This window comes from Capra hircus, chromosome 26 (genome assembly GCF_001704415.2).
Source record: "Capra hircus breed San Clemente chromosome 26, ASM170441v1, whole genome shotgun sequence".
Taxonomy (NCBI): domain Eukaryota; kingdom Metazoa; phylum Chordata; class Mammalia; order Artiodactyla; family Bovidae; genus Capra; species Capra hircus.
In genome coordinates, this window is record NC_030833.1 from 30,311,146 (window position 1) to 30,337,892 (window position 26,747).

At 40.1% G+C, this 26,747-nt stretch overlaps 1 protein-coding gene across 1 annotated transcript in view; it reads right to left on the minus strand.

Moving 5' to 3' along the window:
- WNT8B (Wnt family member 8B) overlaps positions 1 to 24,228 on the minus strand; it is a 31,149-nt gene extending 6,921 nt beyond the window's left edge. The window contains exon 1 of the mRNA XM_018041516.1: positions 24,045 to 24,228. Coding sequence (XP_017897005.1) covers positions 24,045 to 24,109 — 65 coding nt within the window. The 5' untranslated portion in view covers positions 24,110 to 24,228. The remainder of the gene's footprint in view (positions 1 to 24,044) is intronic.

Below are 26,747 nucleotides of genomic sequence, written 5' to 3' on the forward strand. Positions count from 1 at the left end.
CGGGTTAGGCTTTGGCTTAAAGGAATGTTGTGGCTGGTTTGGTCTTCTATCCAGACCACTAATACTGGTACTGTCTCCATATAGACTGTTTAATTTATCACTCTTTTTTTTTTTTGGCTGTGTTGGGTCCTCACTGCTATGCAGGCTTTTCTCTAGTTGCAGAGAGCGGGGGCCATTCTCTTGTTGCTGGGTGCAGGCTTCTCATTGCTGTGGCTTCTCCTGCTGTGGAGCACAGTCTCTAAGGTGCGTGTGGACTTCAGTAGTTGCAACACATGAGCTCAGCAGTTGTGACTTCCAGGTTCTAGAGCACAGGCTCAGTAGTTGTGGCACACAGGCTTAGTTGCTACATGGCATGTGGGGTCTTCCTGGGTCAGTGATCGAACCTGTGTCTCCTGCATTGATTGGCAGGCAGATTCTTCACCACTGAGCCACCGAGGAAGCCCCTCACTTATCATTCTTGTGTTCGCTGGAGCAGCACTTTAAATTTCCTTAAGAACCTTTCCTTTGCATTCACAATGTTTGGGAAAGAAGCCTAACTTCGTCACTAAACTTAATAATTTATAGCTTTTGATTTAAAGTGAGTGATTCTTGTTTTTATTGGAACACTTAGAGATCATTGTGGTGTTTTCAACTGGCCTAATGCCAGTATTGTTGTGTCAGGGAATAGGGACACCCGAGGAAGGGGAGAGATGAAAAGGGCTGGTGGGTGGATCAGTCAGAACCCACCCATTTATTGATTAAGTCTGCAGTCTTATATGCCCTTTTAGGGAGTGACATAGAATATGGATTATAGAAGGCATAGTGAGTGTGTAATGTGAGGAGAGCCAAAGAGGAAGGAATTTAAGTGTATATGTGTGCCACCTAGGGACAGTAATATGATTCAAGGAAAGATGCTAACAGACAGTGGAAGATGGAGACGGCTCTACAGAATGCGGTTTAAGCAGCATGCTACTACTACATGGAGCTGTACGCTTCCCATTCCCTTTACATACAGTTGCTGATGACGTGACCCAGGCTGGTGTCAAAGGGTTTGTGTCTTACTGGACCCTCTCAGCTCTTCTCAGACCTTTCGTTAAACTCCAGACTTGCATAAATACATATAATATATAAAACTCAGTTGTGTCTGACTCTTTGTGACCTCATGGACTACAACCTAACAGGCTCCTCTGTCCATGGAATTCTCCAGGCAAGAAACCTGGAATGGATTGCCATTCTCTTCTTTAGCCGATCCAGGGATCGAACCTGGGTCTCCCACGTGGCAGGCAGATTCTTTACCAACTGAGCCACCAGGGAAGCAATATATATATAAAGGAACTAGGGTTTGAGACATAATTTATTTATTTATTTATTTATTTATTTATGTTTTGGCCATGCTGCATGGCTTACAGGACCTCACTTCCCTGACCAGGGACTGGACCTGGGACCCCTGCAGTGGAAACTCAGAGAGCTAACCATTGGACCACAGGAATTCCCCCAACTATATTCTTGACATCACTTCAGGCTTTAATAGGCAGCTCAAACTTAACATGACCAAACAGTTTTGATCTTTGCTGTCACCATTCCAAACCTGTTCCTCCCACTGTCTTCCTCATCTAAAGAAAGGACAGTTCTCTCTTCCAGCTGCTGGGTGTCATCTTTAACTCCTTCCTTTCTCTCACACCCTGTGTTCAGTCTGTCATCAACTCCTGCCAGCTCCAGTTCAAAATATATCCAGACTCTAACCAGCTCCCAGCACCTTCACTGCTGTCACCCTGGTCCAAGCTGTCATGATCTCTTGCCTGGACTGTTGTTATAGCCTGCTAACTGAACCCCTTGGTTCTACCCTTATTCTTCCCATAATCTATGCTCAAGATGATTGATCCCTTTCAAAAGTGATCCATTTAAAATATAAATCAAATTTTTGCCACTCTGCTCAAAATCCTCTAGTGTTTTATTTTGATTCTTAAATCTCACATAGAACGATAGCCAAGTTCTTATTGTGGTTTATGAGATTCTATGCAATCTGGTACCCAGTTATGCCTCTGGTCTAATCTCCTGCTACTCTCCCCTCACTTAATCTGCTCCAGCCAGACTGGTCCTTTTGTTCTTCCAGCACACCAGGTACTCTCCAGCCTCTGGGCTATTGCATGGGCTATCTTTTCTGTCTGGAATGGTTTTCCCATATAAACATATAGCTTGTTCCTTCACTTGCACTGGACTTTTAATCAAACGAGTTATTTTCCCTGAAGCTTTCCTGGATCATCTGTTTAAAAATTGCAACTTCTTCCACCCCCTCTCTCTGCTCCATTTTTCTCCAGGGTACTTTTCATCATCTAAATGCCATGTTTTACATCTTTATTTGTATATTCTCCTTCCACTAGATTGTAAGGTTCATTAGGCAAGGGTTTCTTTTCTTCCCCCTTGTTTTTTTCTTTTGGTCTGTTTTGTTCACCAAATATTATCAATGCCTTGAACAGTACCTGAGGATAGTAACCATTTAATAAATATTTGTTGAATGAAAGAACAAAGGAACTCACATTTAGGGGTGGGAGCAGGAAGAAGTATCATCTGAGGAAACTCAGAAGGAACAGCAATCTAGAGAGATGGGGAAAGGAGAGAATCCTTGATTCATGCGCAAGGTCTTACCACCATGAATATGCAATATCTCCCAAATCTTTACCTCCAACCCTGACTTCCATCTTGAGATCCAGAGCTACGTTTTCAAACAAATGCTAGACTTCTCTACTGGGAATGCTTCAAATTGTGATGGCAATGTTTATGTTTATTTTTTTAATTTTTACCATTTAATATGAAAAGCACACCTTCCAAATAACTTCAGTTTAAATATTAACATTGAGAATATCATATGAAGACTCATGGGATGGATTAAAACTTGAGTTTTTTTCTTACAGGGGGAAACACACAGCTATTAGCAAGCACTCTCAAAACAGTATATTCTTCATAGGTTGGGGTGGGATAGGCAGTTGGTGCAAGGGACAAGAGAATAATAGATTATCTGTGAAAAAGTCCTCCTGGAGATTATAATTAGCCTGCCTCCCCATTCTCATGCTGGTTAAAAGTCGCTATTATGTTAAGAGAAAAACTCTAAGTACTTTTTTTTAAGAGTTAAGAAAATTTTGCTATGTGTTCTTGAAATCAGCAAAGTGAACATAAGAAAAATTGGGAGCTATAATAAAAAAGATAAGAGCAAAAGTCAAAGAATTAGAAGCCAGAAAAACGGTAGTTTTATAGGGCTGTCTTTGAAAGATAATAAGATAGCAAATCTCTAGCTAGAGCCATCAAAAAAAGAGAAACACAAATACATACAATTAAGTTGGTGTGTGCAAAGAAAATACTATAAAAGATTTAAATATATCCTATTTTCTTTAAAATTTTTTTAAAGTACAGATGATTATCTAGGAAACTATTACTAAATTTGCCTTATTATGAGGCAGAAAACCTGAGAGAGGAAGTTCTAGAGCCAGAGGGTCAGTGTCTCAGCTCTGCTACTTATTAACTATGTGACCCTGGGAAAGAGACTAGTCTGTGCTCAGTTAACCTCAACTATAATTAATGGGGTTATGATGTGGCAACTTCAGAGGCTATTGAGAGGGTCAGATGAGATAATACTTATATAGGACATATGACAAATTTGGGGAAATGCTTACAATATATGATACATGAAGAGCTCTTACATATTTAAAAGAACAAACAACATTTAAAAAAAAAAAAGGACATGAAAGACATAAATCCCAAAAGAAATAGAAATAGCCAGTAAACAGTGGAGGACAGAATGTTTAAAAGTTAACTCATCTTCCCTGCCAACTAGCCACTTCTGACTTCACTGTTCCCCGCCCCCGCCCAGTCTCTCTCAATCCATTCTCAGAATCCAACCAGTTATTAAAACCCAAGTGTATGTTGCCTTTGTAATATCTTTCACATACAAGCTCCCTCTTTTCTTCCTCATTGTCTCAGTGACTCACTGTTGCAGCCTGAGTTGTGGCCCCCGACCTAAACCACTACAGAGCTCTAGTGATTAACCTCTCTATTTCACAGTTTTCATACAATTCCTGTCAGGTACAGTCTGAGCTAGATCAGCCTTCCAAAAGCCTGATTCCAATGTCATCCTACTCAAGAATCTTTTGTAGTTCTCCAACTCTGGCCACTTAAGGCCCTCCATTATCTGACCCTACATCCCTTTCCAGCCTCATTTCCCATTAAACACCGCTACTTGTCTAGTCCTCTAGTCAGGCCTCTGCTGTGCTTAGTTGCTCAGTTCTGTCCGACTCTTTGTGACCCATGGACTGTAGCCCACCATTCTCCTCTGTCCATGGGATTCTCAAGGCAAGAAGACACAGAGTGGGTTGCCATGCCCTCCTCCAGAGGATCTTCACAACCCAGGGATCAAACCCAAGTCTCCTGTATTGCAGGCAGATTCTTTACTGTCTGAGCCACCAGGAATCCCCTAGTCAGGCCTAACCAGTTGCTATTCTTGGAAATCCATGCATTCATGCCTCTATGCCTTTGATTATGCTGTTCCATTAATCTTACCTATTCTTAGCATTGTCAGCCAATAGTGCTGGGACAACTGGATAGCCACATACAAAAGAATGAGGTTGGATCTCTACCTCATAGCACATAAAAATTAACTAAAAATGAATTACAGACCTAAGTGTGAGAGCTAAAACTACAAAAATGAAACTCATAGATGAAAACACAGTTTTAATTTTTCATGACCTGGAATCAGGCAATGGTTTCTTAGATATACCAAAAGCACATGTCATCAAAGAAAACATAAATAAATTAGACTTAATCAAAATTAAAATTTTTTATGCTTCAAAAGACACCATCAAGAAAGTAAAAAGACACCCCATAGAATGGAAGAAAATGTCTTCAAGTCATATATCTAGTTAGACTCTACCCAGAACATATAAAGAGCACTTCAACTAAAGAGTGTAAAGGCAAATAGCTCAATTTGAAAATGAGCAAAGGACCTACTGTATGGCACAAGGGACTCTACTCAATGCTCTGTGGTGACCTAAATGAGAAGGAAATCCAAAAAAAAAGGAGTTATATGTATACACATAGCTGATTCACTTTGCTCTACACTGGAAACTAACACAACATTGTAAAGCAAGTATACTCTGATAAAAATTAATTGAAAGAAAAATAAAATGGACAGAGGATCTGAATAAAAATTTCTCCAAGGAAGGTGAACAAATGGCCACTAACTACATGATAAGATGCCAGACATCATTGCACACGTCCTAAGGCACTTCAGTCGTGTCTGACTCTTTGCAACCTTATGAACTATAGTCTATTCATGGGATTCTCCAGGCAAGAATACTGAAGTGGATGCCATGCCCTCCTCCAGGGGATCTTCCCAACCCAGGGATCGAACCCACATCTTCTGTGGCTCTTGCACTGCAGGCAGATTCTTTGCTACTGAGCCACCAGGGAAGCCATGTTGTTAGTTATAAAAATACAAATAAAAAACACAACAAGAATTCACACGCACTAAACTAAAAAAACTATAACAAGTATTGTCAAGGATGTGGACAAATTAAAACATACATTTAATGTATGAAATTTAATTTCATACATTGCTGGTGGGATTACAAAATAGTGTAACTACTTTGGAGAATAGTCTGGCAATTCGTCAAAAGGTTAAACATAGAGTAACTATATGACCCTGCAATTCCACTCCTAGGCATTTACTCAAGAGAATTAAAAGCATGTGTCCAGCAAAAACTTGTAATACATGAGTGTTCATAGCAGCATTATTCATGATGGCCCAAAAGTGAAAACAACCCAAATGTCTATCAAGTGATGAATGGATGAATAAACTGTGGTCTGTTCATACAATGGAATATTATTTTGCCATAAAAAGGAATGGAGTACTAATGCTACATGAATGAACCTTGAAAATATCATTCTAAATGAAAGCCAGACACAAAAGGCCATACATTATATGACTCTTTTTATGCACATGTCCAGAACAAGCAATTCCATAGAAACTGAAAGTAGATTAGTAGTTGCCAAGGACTAAGGAATGTGAAGTCAGGTGGGCCTTAGAAAGCATCACTATGAACAAAGCTAGTGGAGGTGATGGAATTCCAGTTGAGCTGTTTCAAATCCTGAAAGATGATGCTGTGAAAGTGCTGCACTCAATATGCCAGCAAGTTTGGAAAACTCAGCAGTGGCCACAGGACTGGAAAAGGTCAGTTTTCATTCCAATCCCAAAGAAAGGCAATGCCAAAGAATGCTCAAACTACCGCACAATTGCACTCATCTCACACGCTAGTAAAGTAATGCTCAAAATTCTCCAAGCCAGGCTTCAGCAATACGTGAACCGTGAACTTTCTGATGTTCAAGCTGGTTTTAGAAAAGGCACAGGAACCAGAGATCAAATTGCCAACATCCGCTGGATCATGGAAAAAGCAAGAGATTTCCAGAAAAACATCTATTTCTGCTTTCTTGACTATGCCAAAGCCTTTGACTGTGTGGATCACAATAAACTGTGGAAAATTCTTCAAGAGATGGGAATACCAGACCACCTGACCTGCCTCTTGAGAAATCTGTATGCAGGTCAGGAAGCACCAGTTAGAACTGGACATGGAACAACAGACTGGTTCCAAATAGGAAAAGGAGTACGTCAAGGCTGTATATTGTCACCCTACTTATTTATCTTATATGCAGAGTACATCATGAGAAACACTGGACTGGAAAAAACACAAGCTGGAATCAATTTTGCCGGGAGAAATATCAATAACCTCAGATATGCAGATGATACCACCCTTGTGGCAGAAAGTGAAGAGGAGCTAAAAAGCCTCTTGATGAAAGTGAAAGAGGAGAGCGAAAAAGTTGACTTAAAGCTCAACATTCAGAGTACGAAGATCATGGCATCCAGTCCCATCACTTCATGGCAAATAGATGGGGAAACAGTGGAACCAGTGTCAGACTTTATTTTTTTGGGCTCCAAAACCACTGCAGATGGTGACTGCAGCCATGAAATTAAAAGACGCTTACTCCTTGGAAGAAAAGTTATGACCAACCTAGATAGCATATTCAAAAGCAGAGATATTACTTTGCCGACTAAGGTCCGTCTAGTCAAGGCTATGGTTTTTCCTGTGGTCATGTATGGATGTCAGAGTTGGACTGTGAAGAAGGCTGAGTGCCAAAGAATTGATGCTTTTGAACTGTGGTGTTGGAGAAGACTCTTGAGAGTCCCTTGGACTGCAGGGAGATCCAACCAGTCCATTCTGGAGGAGATCAACCCAGGGATTTCTTTGGAAGGAATGATGCTAAAGCTGAAACTCCAGTACTCTGGCCACCTCATGCGAAGAGTTGACTCATTGGAAAATACTCTGATGCTGGGAGGGATTGGGAGCAGGAGGAGAAGGGCACGACCGAGGATGAGATGGCTGGATGGCATCACGGACTCGATGGACGTGAGTTTGAGTGAACTCCGGGAGATGGTGATGGACAGGGAGGCCTGGGGTGCTGCGATTCATGGGGTTGCAAAGAGTCAGACACAACTGAGCGACTGAACTGAGCTGAACTGAACTGAACTGAACTGAAGGACTAAGGGGTGGAAGAATGGGACATGGCTGCTAATGGATAAAGGATTTCTTTTTAAGGTGATTAAAATGCTCTAAAATAGATTCTGATGAGGGTTGTACAGATTTTTTAATATCCTGAAACCCACTGATGTGTACTCTTTAAGAGGGTAAATTTTACAATGCATGAATTATATCTCAATTAATATGTACAGAAAGAATAGCGAGGAGAGATAAGAAAGCCTTCCTCAGTGATCAATGCAAAGAAATAGAGGAAAATAATAGAATGGGAAAGACTAGAGATCTCTTCAAGAAAATTAGAGATAGCAAAAAACTTTTCATGCAAAGATGGTCACAATAAAGGACAGAAATGGTATGGACCTAACAGAAGCAGAAGATAGTAAGAAGAGGTGGCAAGAATACACAAAAGAACTATACAAAAGAGATCTTCATGACTCAGATAATCACGATGGTGTGATCACTCACCTAGAGCCAGATATCCTGGAACACAAAGTCAAGTGGGCTTTAGGAAGCATCACTACAAACAAAGATAGTGGAGGTGATGGAATTCTAGTTGAGCTATTTCGAATCCTAAAAGATGGTGCTGTGAAAGTGCTGCACTCAATATGCCAGCAAATTTGGAAAACTCAACAGTGGCCACAGAACTGGAAAAGGTCAGTTTTCATTCCAATCTCAAAGAAAGGCAATGTCAAAGAATGCTCAAACTATTGCACAACTGTACTCATCTGACACACTAGTAAAGTAATGCTCAAAATTCTCAAAGCAAGGCTTCAACAGTACGCGAACCATGAACTTCCAGATGTTCCAACTGGATTTAGAAAAGGCAGAGGAACCAGAGATCAAATTGCCAAAATCCGCTGGATCATCAAAAAACAAGAGAATTCCAGAAAAACATCTACTTCTGCTTTCTTGACTATGCCAAAGCCTTTGACTGTGTGGATCACAATAAACTGTGGAAAATTCTTCAAGAGATGGGAATACCAGACCACCTGACCTGCCTCTTGAGAAATCTGTATGCAGGTCAGAAAGCAACAGTAAGAACTGGGCATGGAACAACAGACTGGTTCAAAACTGGGAAAGGAGTACATCAAGGCTGTATATTTTCACCTTGCTTATTTAATTTATATGCAGAGTACATCATGAGGAACGCTGGGCTGGATAAGGCACAAGCTGGAATCAAGATTGCCAGGAGAAATACCAGTAACCTCAGATATGCAGATTACATCACCCTTATGGCAGAAAGCAAAGAAGAACTAAAGAGCCTCTTAATGAAAGTGGAAGAGGAGAGCGAAAAAGTTGGCTTAAAACTCAACATTCAGAATACGAAGATCATGGCATCCGGTCCCATCCCTTCATGGGAAATAGATGGGGAAATAGTGGAAACAGTGACAGACTTTATGTTTTTTTTTGGGGGGGGGGTGCTCCAGAATCACAGCAGATGGTGACTGCAGCCATGAAATTAAAAGATACTTGCTCCTTGGAAGAAAAGTTATGACTAGCCTAGACAGATTATTAAAAAGTAGAGACATTACTTTACCAACAAAGGTCCATCTAGTTAAAGCTATGGTTTTTCCAGTAGTCATGTATGGATGTGAGAATTGGACTTTAAAGAAAGCTGAGCACCGAAGAATTGATGCTTTTGAATTGTGGTGTTGGAGAAGGCTCTTGAGAGTCCCTTGGACACCAAGGAGATCCAACCAATCCATCCTAAAGGAAATCAGTCCTGAATATTCATTGGAAGGACTGATGCTGAAGCTGAAACTCCAATACTTTGGCCACCTGATGCAAAGAATTGTCTCATTTGAAAAGACCCCGATGATGGGAAAGATTGAAGGAGGGAGGAAAAGGGGCCGACAGAGGATGAGATGATTGGATGGCATCACTGACTCGATGGACATGAGTTTGAGTAAACTCCAGGGGTTGGTGATGGACAGGGAGGCCTGGCGTGCTGCAGTCCATGGGATGGCAAAGAGTCAGACACGACTGAACAACTGAACTGAACTGAACTGAATATTTTTAAAATGTTACTTATTCTTAAATTAGTATCTAACTCAAAACCCACAACCAGTTTCTTGAAGACTCTCAGCAACTTTTTTCTGCCTCATATAAAGGTTTTTTTTTTTATTCCCTTATACTCAACTTGAAGTAGAGGCTGTCTTAGTTATCATTGTATCCCCTCCAGCTCCTAATATAGTACCTTGAACATAGCAAGTACCCGATAAAAATAAATTAAGATTTTGCAAAAATAATGAGAGGATCATCAGAATCAACAGAAAATTCTAGGATAAAAAGGACTGAAAAAAGATTTGGGGGGATATGAGAAAGAAGTTTGTGGCAAGCCTGTGCTCCCACCAATTTTCCAGCATGGTGAGCAGATGAGCGTGGTGCATTAGCAGATCATTCCACAAGAGCATCAGTGAACACTGAGCATATGTACACAGAGGTTGATGTTATAATCAAAACTTTTAGCACGTTAATCTGACACACTTAATGTTATGTATAATTGTTATTGTGCTTCATAGCAATTAGGCATAAGTAGCAAGCAATTTACATAAATAACTATAGTTAGTTTTGCTTTTACACTGCCAAATAAAAATTTTACAGTTGTTTCCTCTCCTTTAGTTAGTCCTCCAGTATATATACTGCCTGCCTGCCTGCCAAGTCGCTTCAGTTGTGTCCGACTCTGTGCGACCCCATCCCTGGCATTCTCCAGGCAAGAACACTGGAGTGGGTTGCCATTTCCTTCTCCAATGCAGAAAAGTGAAAGTAAAGTCGCTCAGTCGTATCCGACTCTTCCGGAGGAGCCTCTTCCACCAGGCTCCTCCGTCCATTGGATTTTCCAGGCAAGAGTACTGGAGTGGGGTGCCATTGCCGTCTCCAAGTATATATACTAATCCCATATAAAGTTTAATTTTTATCACACAAGTAATGAGAATTTATTAGATATATAAGGAACTCTTTTGGGTGCTCTACCTGTGTCATTGTTTTCAATTTTTTTATAACAACCCCATGGAATAGTTACTGTATGACTTATTGGGTGTTTATTCTGTGCACACAAAATATTCTTTTTAGTGCTTTACATGTTTTAAGCTCACATAATTATTACAACAATTATATGAGGTAGAAGCTAGTGCGTCTTCCATTTTACAGTCACAGAAAGAGAAACAGATTGTTAGTCAGTGTCCCACAGCTAGTTAAATGGTAAAGACGGAGTTGGAACCTAGTCGGTCTGATTTCTGGAGCATGTACTCCCTTACTGCTGTGCTTTTCTGCAACTCATATTTCTCTTGCTCTTATTCCCACATGCTAATTGAGGACTCCCGATCCCCGAAAATTTCTTGGTATTTCTTGGAGGTTTTAGGGGTTTTTGCCCACAGTCATAAAGGGTTCAGTTAACTATCACCCTGTCTCTGCTGCTTTTCTATTATTCCATTGCTCTAACTATTTCTTTGGCTTCATGCCCACCAGGCACCCATATCTGCCAGGTTCTGCTTTATCTACCACCACATCCCCTGGATACATTTTGGAGCTATGTTGCTGCTCACATTGGGCTCAACAGATGAAAAAGCAGGGACAAACAAATGTACCACACTAATGCAAGATATTAATAACTGGGAGAACTGTACAGGGGAGCAGGGGAGCAGATAGATGTGAATTCTGTACTCTCTGCTCTAATTTTCTGTAAACCTAAAACTTCTCCTTTTAAAAGTCTATTTTTTAAATGTCAGAGCAAATATCTTTTAACCTCTTTTAGAGTTTTACTTTTCCACTTCGTATCAAAACTGCTGTTTGTGTACAAGTCTTACAGGGTGTCATGAAACTGTTCTTTTGTTTTTCCTTATAACCCCCTCCTGGTCACCCTCCCACCTCCTTCGCTGGACTGAAACTGAGGGGCTTGCTAACAAATTCCAGTGACAAGATTTAAGAGCTGATCTTCTCAATTCCCTTCCTTTAGAGAGAATGCTCTCTTAGGAAGACTCCATAGTTACTCCTTTAGATAAACTTCTGGGGCCTGAGCCCTCCCAGTTTTCCTGACCTGCCTGCAATATGCTGAACCCAAGCAGTGATCCCAGCCTGGAGCCCCTTCATATGGTGGCCCTTTCAAAGGGTGCCATCTTTGCAAGGAAATGGAAATTTTTTTAAAGTATTAGACTCTGTAGTGTTCTTTCAGTACTTTCCTTGGGATCAATGTTTAGGGATCTCGTGCAAATAGTGCTTTGCCCACCCAAGATAAATGTGCTTAGTCTTGGCATCTGGCCATTGTTGATTTACCCACCCTGGACCACTTCCACTCCTATAACAACCCTAAAGAATTTCTGATTTTACGGAAGATTATTACCTTGGAAGCTAACAGTTTCCAGTGGCTCAAAAGCAAAGACATGGAGACTTGGATTTTAGCCAGAGAAGCAGGATGATCCTCAATAAGACTCCAACTGAAGCTCCAGCCCTTCCCTTGTCTTCAGATGCCTGAAGACAGTGAACTTGATGAGAGCATCTCCTCAGACCTGCCCCGGCTTCACTGTTAGTCCCAGTGGAAAATGGTGTAAGCCGCAGCCACGCTGCACCAATCCCCTTTAACTGTCACGCGGCTATAGTGCCTGACCTAGACAGGACTTGATTCTTTCCCAACCTCTTTTATCCTCCTGTCTGTCTTGCTTTGGTGATCTTTTAGAGGCATTCCATTAGTCTAGGACAGTGAAGTGACTGTGGGGTATGTAAAACTGGTAAAGTCTGAATAAGCTTTATGGATATCACACTACAGTTGAAAGATGTTAATGCTGGGGGAGGCTAGGGAAAGTGGGCATAGAACTTCCCTGTACATTTCTTTGCAACCTTCTGCAAATCTTTTATAATAATTATGCAAAAATCACAACATGTATATATACATAATCTGGAGTGCCAGAGATTTGGAGAATGGACTTCATTACAGGCTTTGAAAATCAATCCAGATATATTATCTGTAAAGTGCATGAGAATCTTCTGGGGAGTTTATTAAACATGAAGGCCCGCAGCTCCAGAGACTCTTGTTGGGCAGTAGAGTGTTGATGGGAGAGTGGGTAGAATCTGTATTGCTGGTGATCCTGAGAATCCACTTTGAAGCACTGGTCAGGGGGAGAACGGGGAGGCGCCAACAAGCATCCCATGCCTAGGTATAATTTGAGGGCCTGGGAGACTCAAATATTGTCTCCATCTGGAAAATGGCTTCTCCAACTGCAACAGTAACAAACAGGTGGACATTCTCTTTTTTGGTGACTGGATGGAGCACCTTCTGGACTGGGCGGTTCCCAAAGCTCTCGCTGGTCCCTGTCTTGAGGGGCTGAGTCTCTAACTGCACTGAGAATGAAAACCATGGATCTCCTTCCTTCCCTGCAGTTTTTTCTTGGTATCAGTGTTTTCCTGGCGATTTCAGCTGCCCTGTTTATGCCCACCTTCCCCATACTGAGAGTAAAATATTTATTTGAGGAGGGTGGGATATGCCCACAAGGATTCTGGATCTTTATCTAGGGGCCCCCTGTCCTCTAAGAAACATGCTAACTACTTTCACTCAGAGAAGTCTTTAATGCCAAAGCTAGTATTCTATATTCTCAGGCCACCTCCACATTCTTGTCATTAACCCTGAAGGGAGTCTGTGACTTATGTTTTGCTTTATGCTTTTTCCTACAAAAAGCTATTCCTTCTAAAGCTATTTCATTCTTATTCCAAGTTAATTTACCAACGGGACACATTTGAAAGAGCAATCAGATCTTCCCCCCTCTTACTCTCTCTCCATCATTCATTCTGAGATCTCTCAATGTTTCACTGGAAGTGCCTCTGCTTTTACTTGCTCCCATCTGGACTAACTGGCCACATTATGTCCTTTTGTCTTGTCTTCACTACCTTTTGCCACAATCCCTGTAATATCGACATTAACAAGTTCCTTCCCCTTCCTTTTAATGTGAGTTTAGGTCCTTGCTATTTTCTCCATCACTAAATATCTTTTCAACCCTTGTTAAGCAACCATCCATAGATACAGATACATTAGCAGTTCTGAGGCTGTGAATAACTGCTGAAGCAGAGCCCTGTGGACTTTTTTTTTTTTTTTAATCATTTCCCCATTGCTTCTCTGCTCTGGGGAATTTCTAAACTTGCAGTACCTCAGTAGCTGTAATCTGCCCACAATCTAACCACAATTCAAAATTCTTTGATCTAGAGCATAAACACCCACAGCTTCTAACACTACACAGCTTTTTTCATAGGCCATCTGGCCTCCTGAATTGGCTATTCCAGAATCAGCCTGACCACCAGCAAAATTTTCCCAGGGAACTGGTACAGGACAGGAGGGACTTTGGATCAACCCAAATACAAATGCCACAGCTTCTCTTTTAGCTCTTGGAAAGCCTCCAAGTTTGTTTGTTTGTCTTTTCTTACCTAATATTTATTATCCATAGAGCCATACACTCAGATTTTCAAAGCCCTTCTTCACCTGATACTATTTGAAGAAATGTACTTTATTTTATCTGCTTAGGAAGTTCTAGGGTCTTCCCAGGTGGCACTAGCGGTAAAACACCCTCCTGCCAATGCAGGAGACTTGGGAGATTTGGATTCAATCCCAGGGTCAGGAAAATCCCCTGTAGGAGGGCATAGCATCCCACTCCAGTATTCTTGCCTGGAGAATCCCATGGACAGGGAAGCCTGGCAGGCTACAGTTCATGGGGTCGCAAACAGTTGGACAGGACTGAAGCAACTTAGCATTCATGCATGCAGACATATCTAATAGAGAATGGGAACCTGCAATTTTGTAGAACTTCCTACGTGCATGTGTGCTCAGTTGCTCAGAAGTTCTAGAGCCTGCCAGAACTCAGGCGTGTCCAACTGTTTGTGACCCCATGAATCGCAGCACGCCAGGCCTCCCTGTCCATCACCAACTTCCGGAGTTCACTCAGACTCACGTCCATCGAGTCAGTGATGCCATCCAGCCATCTCATCTCTGTCATCCCCTTCTCCTCCTGCCCCCAATCCCTCCCAGCATCAGAGTCTTTTCCAATGAGTCAACTGTTCGCATGAGGTGGCCAAAGTACTGGAGTTTCAGCTTTAGTATCATTCCTTCTAAAGAACACCCAGGGCAAATCTTTTTTAGAATGGACTGGTTGGATCTCCTTGCAGTCCAAGGGACTCTCAAGAGTCTTCTCCACCACCACAGTTCAAAAGTATCAATTCTTCAGTACTCAGCTTTCTTCACAGTCCAACTCTCACATCCGTACATGACTACTGGAAAAACCATAGACTTGACTAGACGGACCTTTGTTGGCAAAGTAATGTCTCTGCTTTTTAATATGGTATCAATTGTGGGCAAACACTATCCAATTAGTTTTACTTATTTTTCCCTGTTTGCAGGCTTTCTCCAAACTAGCGTAGCCCATGAGGAGGTCTGTAGCCCATCACCTCGTGCTCTGAGTGGTGTGGCAGCCCTCGTGAGGACACATGCCTGATCCTATACAGCCCCACAGCACAGACCAGCGCAGGCCCAGGAAGGAGCACCCAGCATGCTACCTGCAGACTTACTCATCCCTTTGCGTGACCAGGACCTTGTTACTGTGCCAAGTTTGTGGGCTCGACTCACTCTCCCCTCAGTATGAGAGTCCCTCCCAAGAAAGAACTCAGTCTCATGCAGCAAGGCTAACAGGCCAGCCTTACTGATCGGCAAGTGTAACCAGATATATTGGAACTCCAGTGGTTGATATAGCTTCACTCTAAGTTAGGATTCCCTTTTCCCCTTCCACACACCTATTTTTTTTTTTTTTAACAAAGGTTCTAAACAGAATTTTCCAGGATTTGGTGTTTTCTTCTCAATGCCCAGGACTTTCATCTCTATGCCCTCTGATCCCCTCCTTGGTTCACTCTCCCCACGAGTCCTTGAATAACAGATTTGGCTTCTCTTTGCCATTTGAAGTCCACAGAGAGTCTCTGGGTCATGAAGCCCTAGTTGGCCCACTTCAGGAAGACAGTCTGATAATAATAACTTTGGGTGAAGCCCAGGGAAGAGGAAAAGTGGCGGTAAATGAATGTAGATACAGATCTTCAGCTGAAGCTGGTGATTTGGCACAGAGAGGGTATAGGGGAAAGGAGGAGAAAGGTTGAGGGGAGGGTCCAGACCAGCAGAGCTGCTGGCAGATGCCTCAGTGAAACAACTTTCTCTTAGAATGTATGTCTAATGGCCAGGTGTTTCACCCCATGGAATTCACAAAATCCACTGGGCCGGGGAAAACCCAAGGATAGCTCTTCCTGAGCAAATTTTATTGTGACTCTAGCCTCTGCAACATTGGACCTGCAGAGCATGCACAGATATGTACATACACACAATTATATACATAGAAAGCAAGCCTTACTGGTGACTGAAATAATATCTCATTGATCCAAACATTTTCACTTCGTTTGCTGATAGTACCTAAGGAGTTTTGAGCTAGAAACAATTCACTGTACAATTAGACAGAGTTAAGTTTAAAATACAGACTTTTCCAAGAGTGACCAGCATGACTAATTCTTATACATTGTAAAGTAGAAATAATTGAAATCAAGCTCTTTCCGATTTAGTCATTGGATGGGATTAGAAAGTAGAAGGCCCAAGATATTTAACGTCTTGAAGGGAAGAGAAGGATTCAGGATTTCAAAGATAACCTTCCTCCAACTTAAAAGTTTGTCAGGAGGGAACAGAGGTGATATCAATGGAGAGATCTATTTCAGTGGAGAAATAGATCTATTTCAGAGGCCAGATTACAGCAAGTAAACAGTTGTGAAATGAAAGCAACTAGCATAGATTCATTGAAGGAGTGTGGATGTGAAAGGAAAGAAAGAAATGATTGCTGTGAAGACTAGAGCCAAGGGTTTTTTTTTCAAGATCTGTAGGAAAGGAAAAAGTAACAAATGTGTAGTTTTGGCCATATCCCCATTATCTCTTTCATGGTTTTAAACTCCCTCTCATTCTTCAAGAGGAATTCAGCTCTATAAATAATTCTCAAGCTGTTTTATATAAATGTGAATTTTCTATATTAAAATGCAGTGCCCTAAAGTACTAGGAAAAAGTGTTATAAATCACTTGGCTATAAAGAAAGAAATGTTAAACAGATGCTTCAGTTTTAACAGTTGTCCTTAACGCTTGTATTAAAATCCCGTGATATCTCAGATCTAGCCCTTGCCAAGCAACTACTGGCAAAGGCAAAGATAATATATAATAGCCCACAGTAATAGCCCACAGGCGAGAATATATCATGCGTCTCTGCAAAACAGTCTCAGGCAGATTCCTTTCCCAAAGAAATCGGAAATTTTCAAGGGATAATCTTTTCCCTTGAAACTGAAAAGGCATTTGTATTCCAGGATATTTTATAGAGCAGTCTTTCTGTCCTCATATCCCTCCTTCTTTATGTATTGTAGCAAACTCTGCTGAGAAACACGGAGCTACAAAAAAGCACTTCAACACTTAGCATGTAAATGAGGACTCTAACTGGGAATAAACTGAACTCATTCTCTGTTCTGTGGTCTCTAAGTGAAAGCTGCTAAGGTACAGCTCAAACCACTCTTCCCAGGAAGCCTGGGATTGCAGGAACCTTTTCCAGGACTGTTATGAAGGCAGAAAACTTTGTTTTGTTTTATGATCTTTAACATTGGTCCCTGTAGTATAGACTTTAGAAAATATTCATGTTCTCAGTTGCATTGATGGATCAGTCAATTGGTTTATGTCAGGATCAAGGAGGAAAGTATGTATGGTAACTGTAAGAATTATCTTACAACACAATTAGGTGACCAGTTCAAGGTGGGAAAATTGACAAGCGTTGGCACTTTGGTACCATTTTCATTACTTAATGCAACTAGATCCAAATGGATGGTAAAAGTTTTCTTTCCTCAATCTGACCCAACTATCATTTTCTGTTGCCTTTGCTAACCAGCCACATCTCAAATAGAAATAAACTCAAATATCTGTTTGAATAAATTTTCTCTTTTCACTAATTTGTGTTCTTGATTTTCCCCCAAGGGCAGTCATATCTATATGATGTTCCCCAAGACTTACTCTAATTGGCTATCAAGATCTCTCAGGCAAAAGAATCCTTTTCCTATCCTTCTTTTGCCTATTTTGAACCATGGTAGTATTTACCATGGAAGGTTTAGACAAAGAGAAATATATGCAGTTGACAATAATACAAAAAGTGTAGATGAAGCAGGATGAACCAGCAGTTGATAACTGTTGAAGCTGAACTATGGCAGGTCATTCTATATGCTACTCTATGTTTCTAAGAAAAAGTTTATTATATAGAATTAAACAACAGAATAAATAGTCTGAACAGAACCAACCATCTGTGCAGTCTAGTCTCTCCCAGATGCCTTAGATTAACATGAAGAAATGCCAGACAGGATAAAACAGTTCAACTATCACTATTTATTAGCCTGGATATTAGTATGAAGTGAAATCTTCAAAGTCTGATACGGAGGGCCCGAGTAAAGCAAAAGGACTATGATTGATGGTAGCAAAAAAGAATTACAGTTTTGAATAAAGGGGAATTTCTCCTTCTGAAGGATGGGTTAAGCTTGACCTAGTAAACGTAAGAATTTCATTTAGGGAATTGCATAGAAAGATTGAACTATTGTCTCACTTACAGGGTCTTTCTGAGGCTGCTGGCACATAGCCTCACACTGTGCTGGTACCGGAGGATGCTGAAGTTGGGAAAATATCCTATTAAGAAGGGTGAATTTGAACTGGTCAGACAATAGTGGATTTAAATGATCCCCTTATGGTTTGATTTCTCTTGGTCTGGAGAAAGCTCTGATCTTAGAAGCATACAGTGAAATGATATGATCAATAACAAGAGCCAACAATAAAGACTGAGAAAAACAAACCGTAAAAGTTTGGCTCATAATGAGACTAGAGAGTCTGTCCAAAATGGATGGTAGTTTCTTTCGAGAGGCCCTCAGAGTGTAGGTATATTTCAAATGGGAGGCAGTGGGGAATGTTGTTTATGTGAACCAGGCTCAGAGTTCCCCCAACTATTAACCCAGCCTGATCTTTTACCTAGGAAGAAAAATCTGCTTTCTGAAAAATGAGAGTTTATCCTAAGAAAAATTGTATTGCTCCATCTCTCTAAACTCTATAAAATCTCCTCTGCCTTTCTGATGGAAATAGGGAAGAGTTTTTTGGGTATGTCTGGTTTAACAACACTATATATTTATTCTATATGTCTCCTTGCCATGCAATTAAATTAGGAATATTGGGTAATCTGTTTTCACTATTGGCTAGTTACTTTGATAACCAAAAGGCAAAAGAGCTCTAAAGATTCCCAAGTGTTTATTTAAAAGCTGTTAAATGAAAAATGATGAAATGGAGGATACCCATAATCATTCTTGGACTCCTGGAAATTCTAACAGATGCTACAAATATATGTCTTTATTCTTAGGAGAATATAGTCAGAACTAGCTTCCTTATGTTGCAAGTAAACTTTTAATATCAGAGGCAGTAAAGATAGCACAGAAGTTTTTGCGCTGATCTCCATACAAACACAAACCTGCTATCTTGAAAAGAACAGGTAATTTGAGTTTTGGGACAAAAGCCAGTACTTCATATATCTAATTCAAATCAAGAGGTAGACGATAGTTTTCAATGAGATGAAAGGAATGAAATAAAAGTGCATTCTATGGATAATTAATGTAAGAGACAATTTAAGTAAGCTAACAGAAGAAATACTTTTTTAATTTTTTTTTAAGTTTTTATTTTTACTTTATTTTACTTTACAAAATTGTATTGGTTTTGCCATACATTGACATGAATCCGCCACGGGTGTACATGAGTTCCCAAACATGAACCCCCTCCCACCTCCCACCCCATATCATCTCTCTGGATCATCCCCATGCACCAGCCCCAAGCATCAAAATATTAGCCATGTATAAGGTTTTGTTTCTCAGTGCTAGACCTCTGCATGTTTGTCAGACTAAATTTAATATCATTAAAAATTCCCAGAAGAATTGGAGTGCCAGACAGAGAAAAAAGTCTGGCCATAGCATGAAGGAGCACGGTCCAGTATTCTGGCTGCTGAGCTACAAATCATGGGCAGAGGAGACAAAGCAGTCCTGTCTGACACAGGATGGTTTGGTGGCTCAGTGTAGCAAGTGATGTTGAGTCAAATTCCTGTCTCATTACTAACAAGCTATGTGTTTTTGGCGAAGTTACAGAGTGAATGCTCACCAACTATTGGTTCACATCATTATTATTCCTGAGTATAGATTGTGTCCCAAGACAAATCTAGGACAAAGCCAAAGCTAATCATAAGTTCCCCTTTCTCAGGAGCCTATAGCTATACAGCAGTAAGAACTTCAGTAAGCCAGGCAACTTTCTATTTTTAAACTACAAAATATGAAAAATGGAGGCAGAGGTAGCTAATTCAATCTAGGAAGACTTCCTGGAGGAGGGATTAGCTGAGCTAAATCTTTGAGGATGAGTAGATGGCAAGGCTCTGGTGGAATCTTTGGAATCTTTTAGCCAAAAACCCATTTCATCCAAATGTGAGCAAATGAAATCCTTTAGAAATGCCCCGATTTATAATAATAATAATCAGCCAGCAGATTAAGAGAAATTGATTATATGAGTTTGATTTTTAAAAAAAGCAAATGGAGTCCAGGAAAAAGGGATTTTATTAATAGTCCCGGAGATAATAGCATTGCCCAATATAGAGTAGTATTAAACCAAGTGTTCCACCTGGGAAAAAGGGGAAAAAGTAAACTCTTTCCATGGAAGAGAAAGGGTTTGGTTTGAAATCTCTTTTCTTCTGACCCTTTTAAAAAATATCCTGGTTTGCTTATTATTACTGTTGTTTAGTAACTAAGTCGTGTCTGACTCTTTGTGACCCCATGGACTGTAGTCTATCAGGCTCCTCTGTCCATGGGATTTCTGAGGCAAGAATACCAGAGTGGGCTGCCATTTCCTTCTCCAGAGAATATTCCCAACCCAGAGATCGAACCCTCGTCTCCTGGACTGGCAGGCAAATTCTTTACCACTGAGCCACCAGGAAAGCCCAATTTTCTTTCTATAATGTCATAAAAAGAAGATCTTTCTTTGTATCACATTATCATCCGCATACACAAAAATGAAGATGTATCATGGAGTAGTGTCGTCATCGCTTCTACAAACTGGTTTTGCAAGAAAAGCTGTAATGAAGTATCTCCTCCAGACCTCACAGCCTTTGTAGATAGTAATAGTTATTATATTAATATTATTATATGGGGCAAGAGACACAGAGACTCTGAAAGAAACAATGCGTGGCTCCACTGTTGAGAAATCAATGACAAAATGGAAATTAAATTTCAGTAATCGTGTTGCAAGCCCCTAGAAGGACTTCCTACTGTGCAGCTGCCAACCTAATCCACCTCCAAGTTACTCCACAAATCTCAAGCCATTTTTTTTTAATGGGCTATAAACCTTTTTTTATTGAGCAGGAAAGCTATTAGGTATGTGAATCTTTCATATTGGCATATTATTTTCCAGATTCCAAAGCAATTTCACACACCTTACTTTTTATGTCCCCAACTTTGAAAATCCCCAACCTCTGTGGGGATGAGAATCCTCTTAGTTTGACGAAATGGAATGGGTTCTCACCCGATCGCACCTATTCTTTTCATATCTATCAGTGGGAAGAACTCTACAAAAACTTAATAGGCAACAAATCACCATGAATTCAATCATTTTTAAATGAGTGTGTGTTTTATGATTCATTATTTATATGAAAAATAGTTTCACATACATGCAAAAAATAATAAACTATAGATGATGTTCAGTGAGAGTATGGACTCAAGGCCCCCTACCACAACACACACACATAATCTCAAATCAGGGGTTTTGCATGTCATTATCAGATGAAATTTCAAGAGCCATAGAAAGGCTACCCAAAAAAATACACATGCAGAGAACCAAGGAATTATATATTTCAAAGCTGCCTTAAAACCCTAAGTTTCCAGATAAATTCTTTCTCTACTGCAGAAAAGAGACTGACCCTGTTTAACTCCTTTGTAAAGAAGGAGAGGCAGTTAAAAATCTCCCTTAAAGCATGAGAGCAGAGCCAGGGCTAACATCTACGTCCCAGTGCATCTTTCTGATTTGGTGATTGAGTAGAGCAGAAAGAAAGAGAAGTGGATAGTACTGAGCAAGACCTAGTATCGTTATGAGACATCATTTGGAGTAAAATGAAGGTAAAAGTTAAGAAAAAACATGTTCTAGGCCTGTTCACTCCAGAAAAATACAAGCATTGGAAGTGAAAAGTCAAATTGGCTTATCTCTGGCCACCATCATAACCATCACCATCTGCTTGGCTATGTCATGCCCTCGTACATTCCCCTTCTCTCTCTTTCTTAAGGCATTAGGGTTAAGACAAACAAATTCAAAGAAAAGATTTTTCTTAAGTTACTAAAGAAAATTATTCTCAGAGAAGTCCCAACAAGAAGGAACTGTGGAGAATGCTTTTTTCCTCCTAATTATCTTGCACTGAGATATCTAGTGAAACTGCAGATTGTAGGTGAATGTCATCTTTATTCTCTCCTTTTCAAGCTCAGGAATTTCTGTTGATAGACTCCTTTAGACAGCAATTTCAGGAAAGCCTACAATTGAACAGCCAAGCAGAAATTGTGATTCTCTATTTGTTAAATGCTTCTGGGATCCTTACATAAAAGGTTGATAATGAAGTATTAAGAGAAACTCTGAAAGGCTGCGGTTGGTCAAATTTCTCTGCATGGCACAAAGGGAAGGATGACCTTATGTAAAACCCTGATAGTTCCATTATAAGAATAATCAAGATTTAATGTGAAGCTTAAAAATCACTTTCAAATGCTACCCAAATCAGACTCTTGGCAAACTATAAATGTTGCATTCAAATTGGGGCTTATAGGGGAAAGGCAATTAAAATCTAATTGCATTATACAGGAGGTTTGTACATTTTCTCCTCAAAGTCAGGCGAGGCAAGAAGGGGTTCTTAAACCCTGTTTTTAAATTAGAACTTTCTTTCACATCTCTTTTTTTCTTGTCTCTTTTTGAATCCAGACACTTGAATTTGGACAGACAAGCAACCCAGCCACCTTTCAGTGTGGCTGTGTCAGTTTCGGAATGAAATGAACATGACCCCCTCCAGCAGGGAAGGAACACACAGTAAAGGTATTTTTATAGAACAATTCTTCACACTGCCCTGGTGACTGGGGAAAGGAATCTCGTGTTTCTCTTTTGCTGATACTGAATCAGCTGAAGAATACCATGAACGTCAGTAGAAATGCTCTGAAATAGTCTCCTCTCCCTTTTGTCTTTTTGTTCTCATGAAGGAGAGAGAAGACAGATTTTTTTTTTAACATGACATATTTAATTAAAATGCCAATTAAAAACTGACCGGTTATTTGTTGGTTCAGTTCATAATCATCGATGTTGCAAATTATTGTGTTAGCTTGCAAGTTGTTGTACTCATTTGACACACTTCTGATCGACTCGCTAATAAAGATGGCTTTACTCATTTAAAATTAGAATACACCCTCAACCAGTGTAGGAAGCTGATTTTAGCAATGAAATTCCTATTTTTGTTTTCTCAATAGTTTATGCAGCAATTGGATTTATATCTTGATTACATAGATGGGCAAAGCTAAAACTGATAAAGAGAGAAACTGAGTTTATATTTTAATTGGGGAGAAATTCCAAACACCTAGCGACATGTATCTCCCAGGTCTTTCTTCTGTACGTTATTGCATACTTGCTTGTTAACATTTCCTTATATAGATATTTATATGGTTTCCAAGAGCTAAATGAAAAGGATGATAATATCATCTATGATTTGTGTAATGGTTTATAGATTACAAAGCATTTTCAGACACATTTTCTCATTTTCTGAGCAATTTAGAAATATGTGTAAGTGGAATAAATTAAATACATTTTTAGAGAAATTTATGTTTCTAAAACAGTTTATTTCAAACATGTTTGTTAACCTAGTACCAACTCAGTACCTTGAGTAAATTTTTCAGTGTCTAGGAAGTGTCGATATGAGCAGTTACTTAGAATATTCTGAAAAAAAATATTTAAGTCAGAAAGTGCAAAATAAGATTCCATTGAATTTTGTCTCCCACCTCCACCTCAAAGATCAGATTCAGCTTACAGTAGATCTTGCTCTGAAACACCTCTTCTTCACCACAATGCTGACATCAGAATTTGGTAAAAAGGGCTACTGTCCGTTTCCCCCAAAATGACTTGAATATATGCGGTCCAGCAATTTACAAACGTAAGAACCCCCCCAACTTATAATCCATTTCTATATTGCCAAGAATCTTAAAGATTTACTAAAACCAACTGTAAATTTAGAAAGAGTCCTACTCTGTGGAACAATTTTTTTTCCCTAGGAGAGATCCCAAGGCTTCCTACAGTTCTAGAAATGAAAATAAGCTCTCTCCAATAGATCACACACAATTACCTATTCCCAGTTCCAGGTAAGAGTCCGGGTTACTTACCAGGTATGGCTGAGTTGGAAGACACAGGTGAAAAGAAAGATGCACGCAGAAGGCTTCACAAGCATCCTAATCCTTTGGAGTAATAAGGATAGAAAATTCTAAACTTTGGGAGACAGAGAGGTAAGATGCAAAAGTATTCTCCTCAGTGGTAGTGGGGTGGAATTCCCCTCAAACCCCAACTTCCTTGGTGTGTAAGTGATCCCAAACAGAGTTAAGGGGAGGTGAAATGGAGCTGCCAAACTTCCAAAGAAGAGATTATCTCCTTAATTAAAGTTTTTTTTTCCTCCCTAAGTCCTTCAGCCAATCAGAACTCAAGTGCCAGAGAAAGATTGATTCGATCAAAAGAACACTCCAGGATCCTCTCCCAGACAAATGCAGAAGAAGGGGACGAGGAAAAGGGGACAAAGAGAGGAACACAGAGAAAGAGGACAAAGGAAGGGGGGGGGAGAAAAGGGACATAGCAAATCCCCTCCACATAATCACTGCATGGAGTCTTTCCCCTCTCTCTGCCTCCTCCCACCCTGCCCCAGCCTCCCCCACCCAGGCATACTCACCGCAGACACAGACACACGGAGAGGGGAGCCTGGTCCCCAAAGGGATTTAGAAGGAACTGCGTTTTCCCGACTGTACTTTGTAGGGCTTTGAGACTTCATTTGCATTCAGTGTAGCTTTCTTCAGAGAAAAATATACCATGTACCGGGTGAACCTCAGCGCTCTGATTTGAGAATGCAGGGATATGACTCAACTCTGTATTCTTCAAGTTAGAATGAAGCTTGGGCACCTTTTGGAGCCTGTTGGTTTCTTCCTTTCAACTTTTCCATTAAACACTTACTTGAACACATTACTTTCTCAACCCAACACTAGACATTGTGGACATTTTTTAAAACCAAAATAAGATTTCTGCCCTAAAGATACCTACAACCTAGTAGGGTGATAATACAAGAATGTCATTTAATAAGGTATTAAATTGCTACAAACTGAGTATAAATTATGTAGGCTTATTTGGGGAAGGTTTTCTGAAGAAGGTAGAATTTGAGCTTCAAAGAAAGGATGAGATTTCAAAAGGCAACCAAGTCCCTAAGGTGAAGCCAAGAGGACACCCAAGCTTCTTGTTCTCACATCTTAGAGCTGCTTTCCCTTCTGTTCCACTTAGGAAGGAAAGGTCACCTGAGTCACAGCATAGGAACACAAAGGGCCCCCAACACACTTCCATGTGGTCACATCTGCTTCAGCATCTGCATCACCTTTCCTCAGGGCTCCCCAGAAACAATGGTCTGTCTTTGTTTCCTTCCCTTCATCTTTATTTCTCTTGCTTCAGAACCCTCTCTGGCCATATCTACACTGGCAAAGGGAACTGAAAATAAAGAATTATTAGATCCATTCATTATTGGATTATTCAGGCCAGAAGACATATGACTCTTGAATTGAATAGTTTGACCATGAACTTTGTTGTCCATTTTGAATCTTCCAGATCTTCATTTGAGATCTCTTAAGATAAGGGATCTCAGTGAGATAAGGTCAGTCAGTTTTGACACCCACACAAACAGCTTTAGGTCCTTCACACTCCCTTCTTTTCTCCTAGGCTTTATTGAAGTATAATTAACAAATGAAAATTGTAAGTACTTAAGGTGTCCAATATGATAGTTTGATATATGTCTGTATTGTGAAATGATTACCACAATCAAGTTAATTCATACATCCATCACCTCACATGGTAACAGTGTGTGTATGTGTGTGATGAGAACACTGAATATCTACTCCTGTAGCAAATTTCAAGTGTACAATACAGTATTATTAACTATAGTTACTATGCTCTACATTAGATCTCTAGAACTTGTTCATCTTGTAACTGAAAGTTTGTACCCTTTGTAGATCTTTCTGTCTTTCATCTTTCAGAAAGGGAGCCACAGAGTCTCTTTAAGACCCAGAGTTAAGTCGTAGGAAAACAAGGCACGATGCCTCATGAATTTCAATCCTAACTTCTTCCCTGACAACAGGGACAGAGTACTCTACAGTTACTTGACTAGGAAATTCCCAGGGAAGGGAAAAACTTGTAGGAAGTAGAACAGACTTAGGTGAATTTTCTGTGAAGAGGGACACCTGGTTTAAAACAACTTTTTTGATGTGTTCTCCCACTCCCTCAGAATTTTTTCCCACAAAGATTTCATACCCATATTGTTTTGAACAAGGCTAATGCCTTTTCATTGTGAAAACTTAAGCCTAACAGAAACATATGAAGTCGAGAGGACACGTCCCCTTGCTGAACTGCCTTCTTCCTACTCCAGGATAATCACTAAATTTTGGATAGTGTTTTGGGTTTTTAAATATATATATATGAATATAAACATGTATGTTAACATTTTTCACAAAAAGGAGATTATATAGATTATATTTTGCAGGTTGCTTTCCTCATTTAATATTATACAGCTTACTATGCTAGGGCCTAAAGACCTCTCGCTTATTTTAAGACCACGATAATATAAATTGTCATCACACTTACTTTGCTGAATCTTTGGGTTGTTTTCAGTCTAGCAAAGAAACTGGAAACTTTTTGATTTATTTCAATTTGGAGTTGAGGAGCCCAGCAGGCTACAGTCCATCGAGTCACAAAGAGTTGGACATGACTGAAGCAACTTAGCATACCCTCACACAATGCTGTTTTAATCACTTTGATACTGGAAAAAGGAGTTATTTCAATGTCTG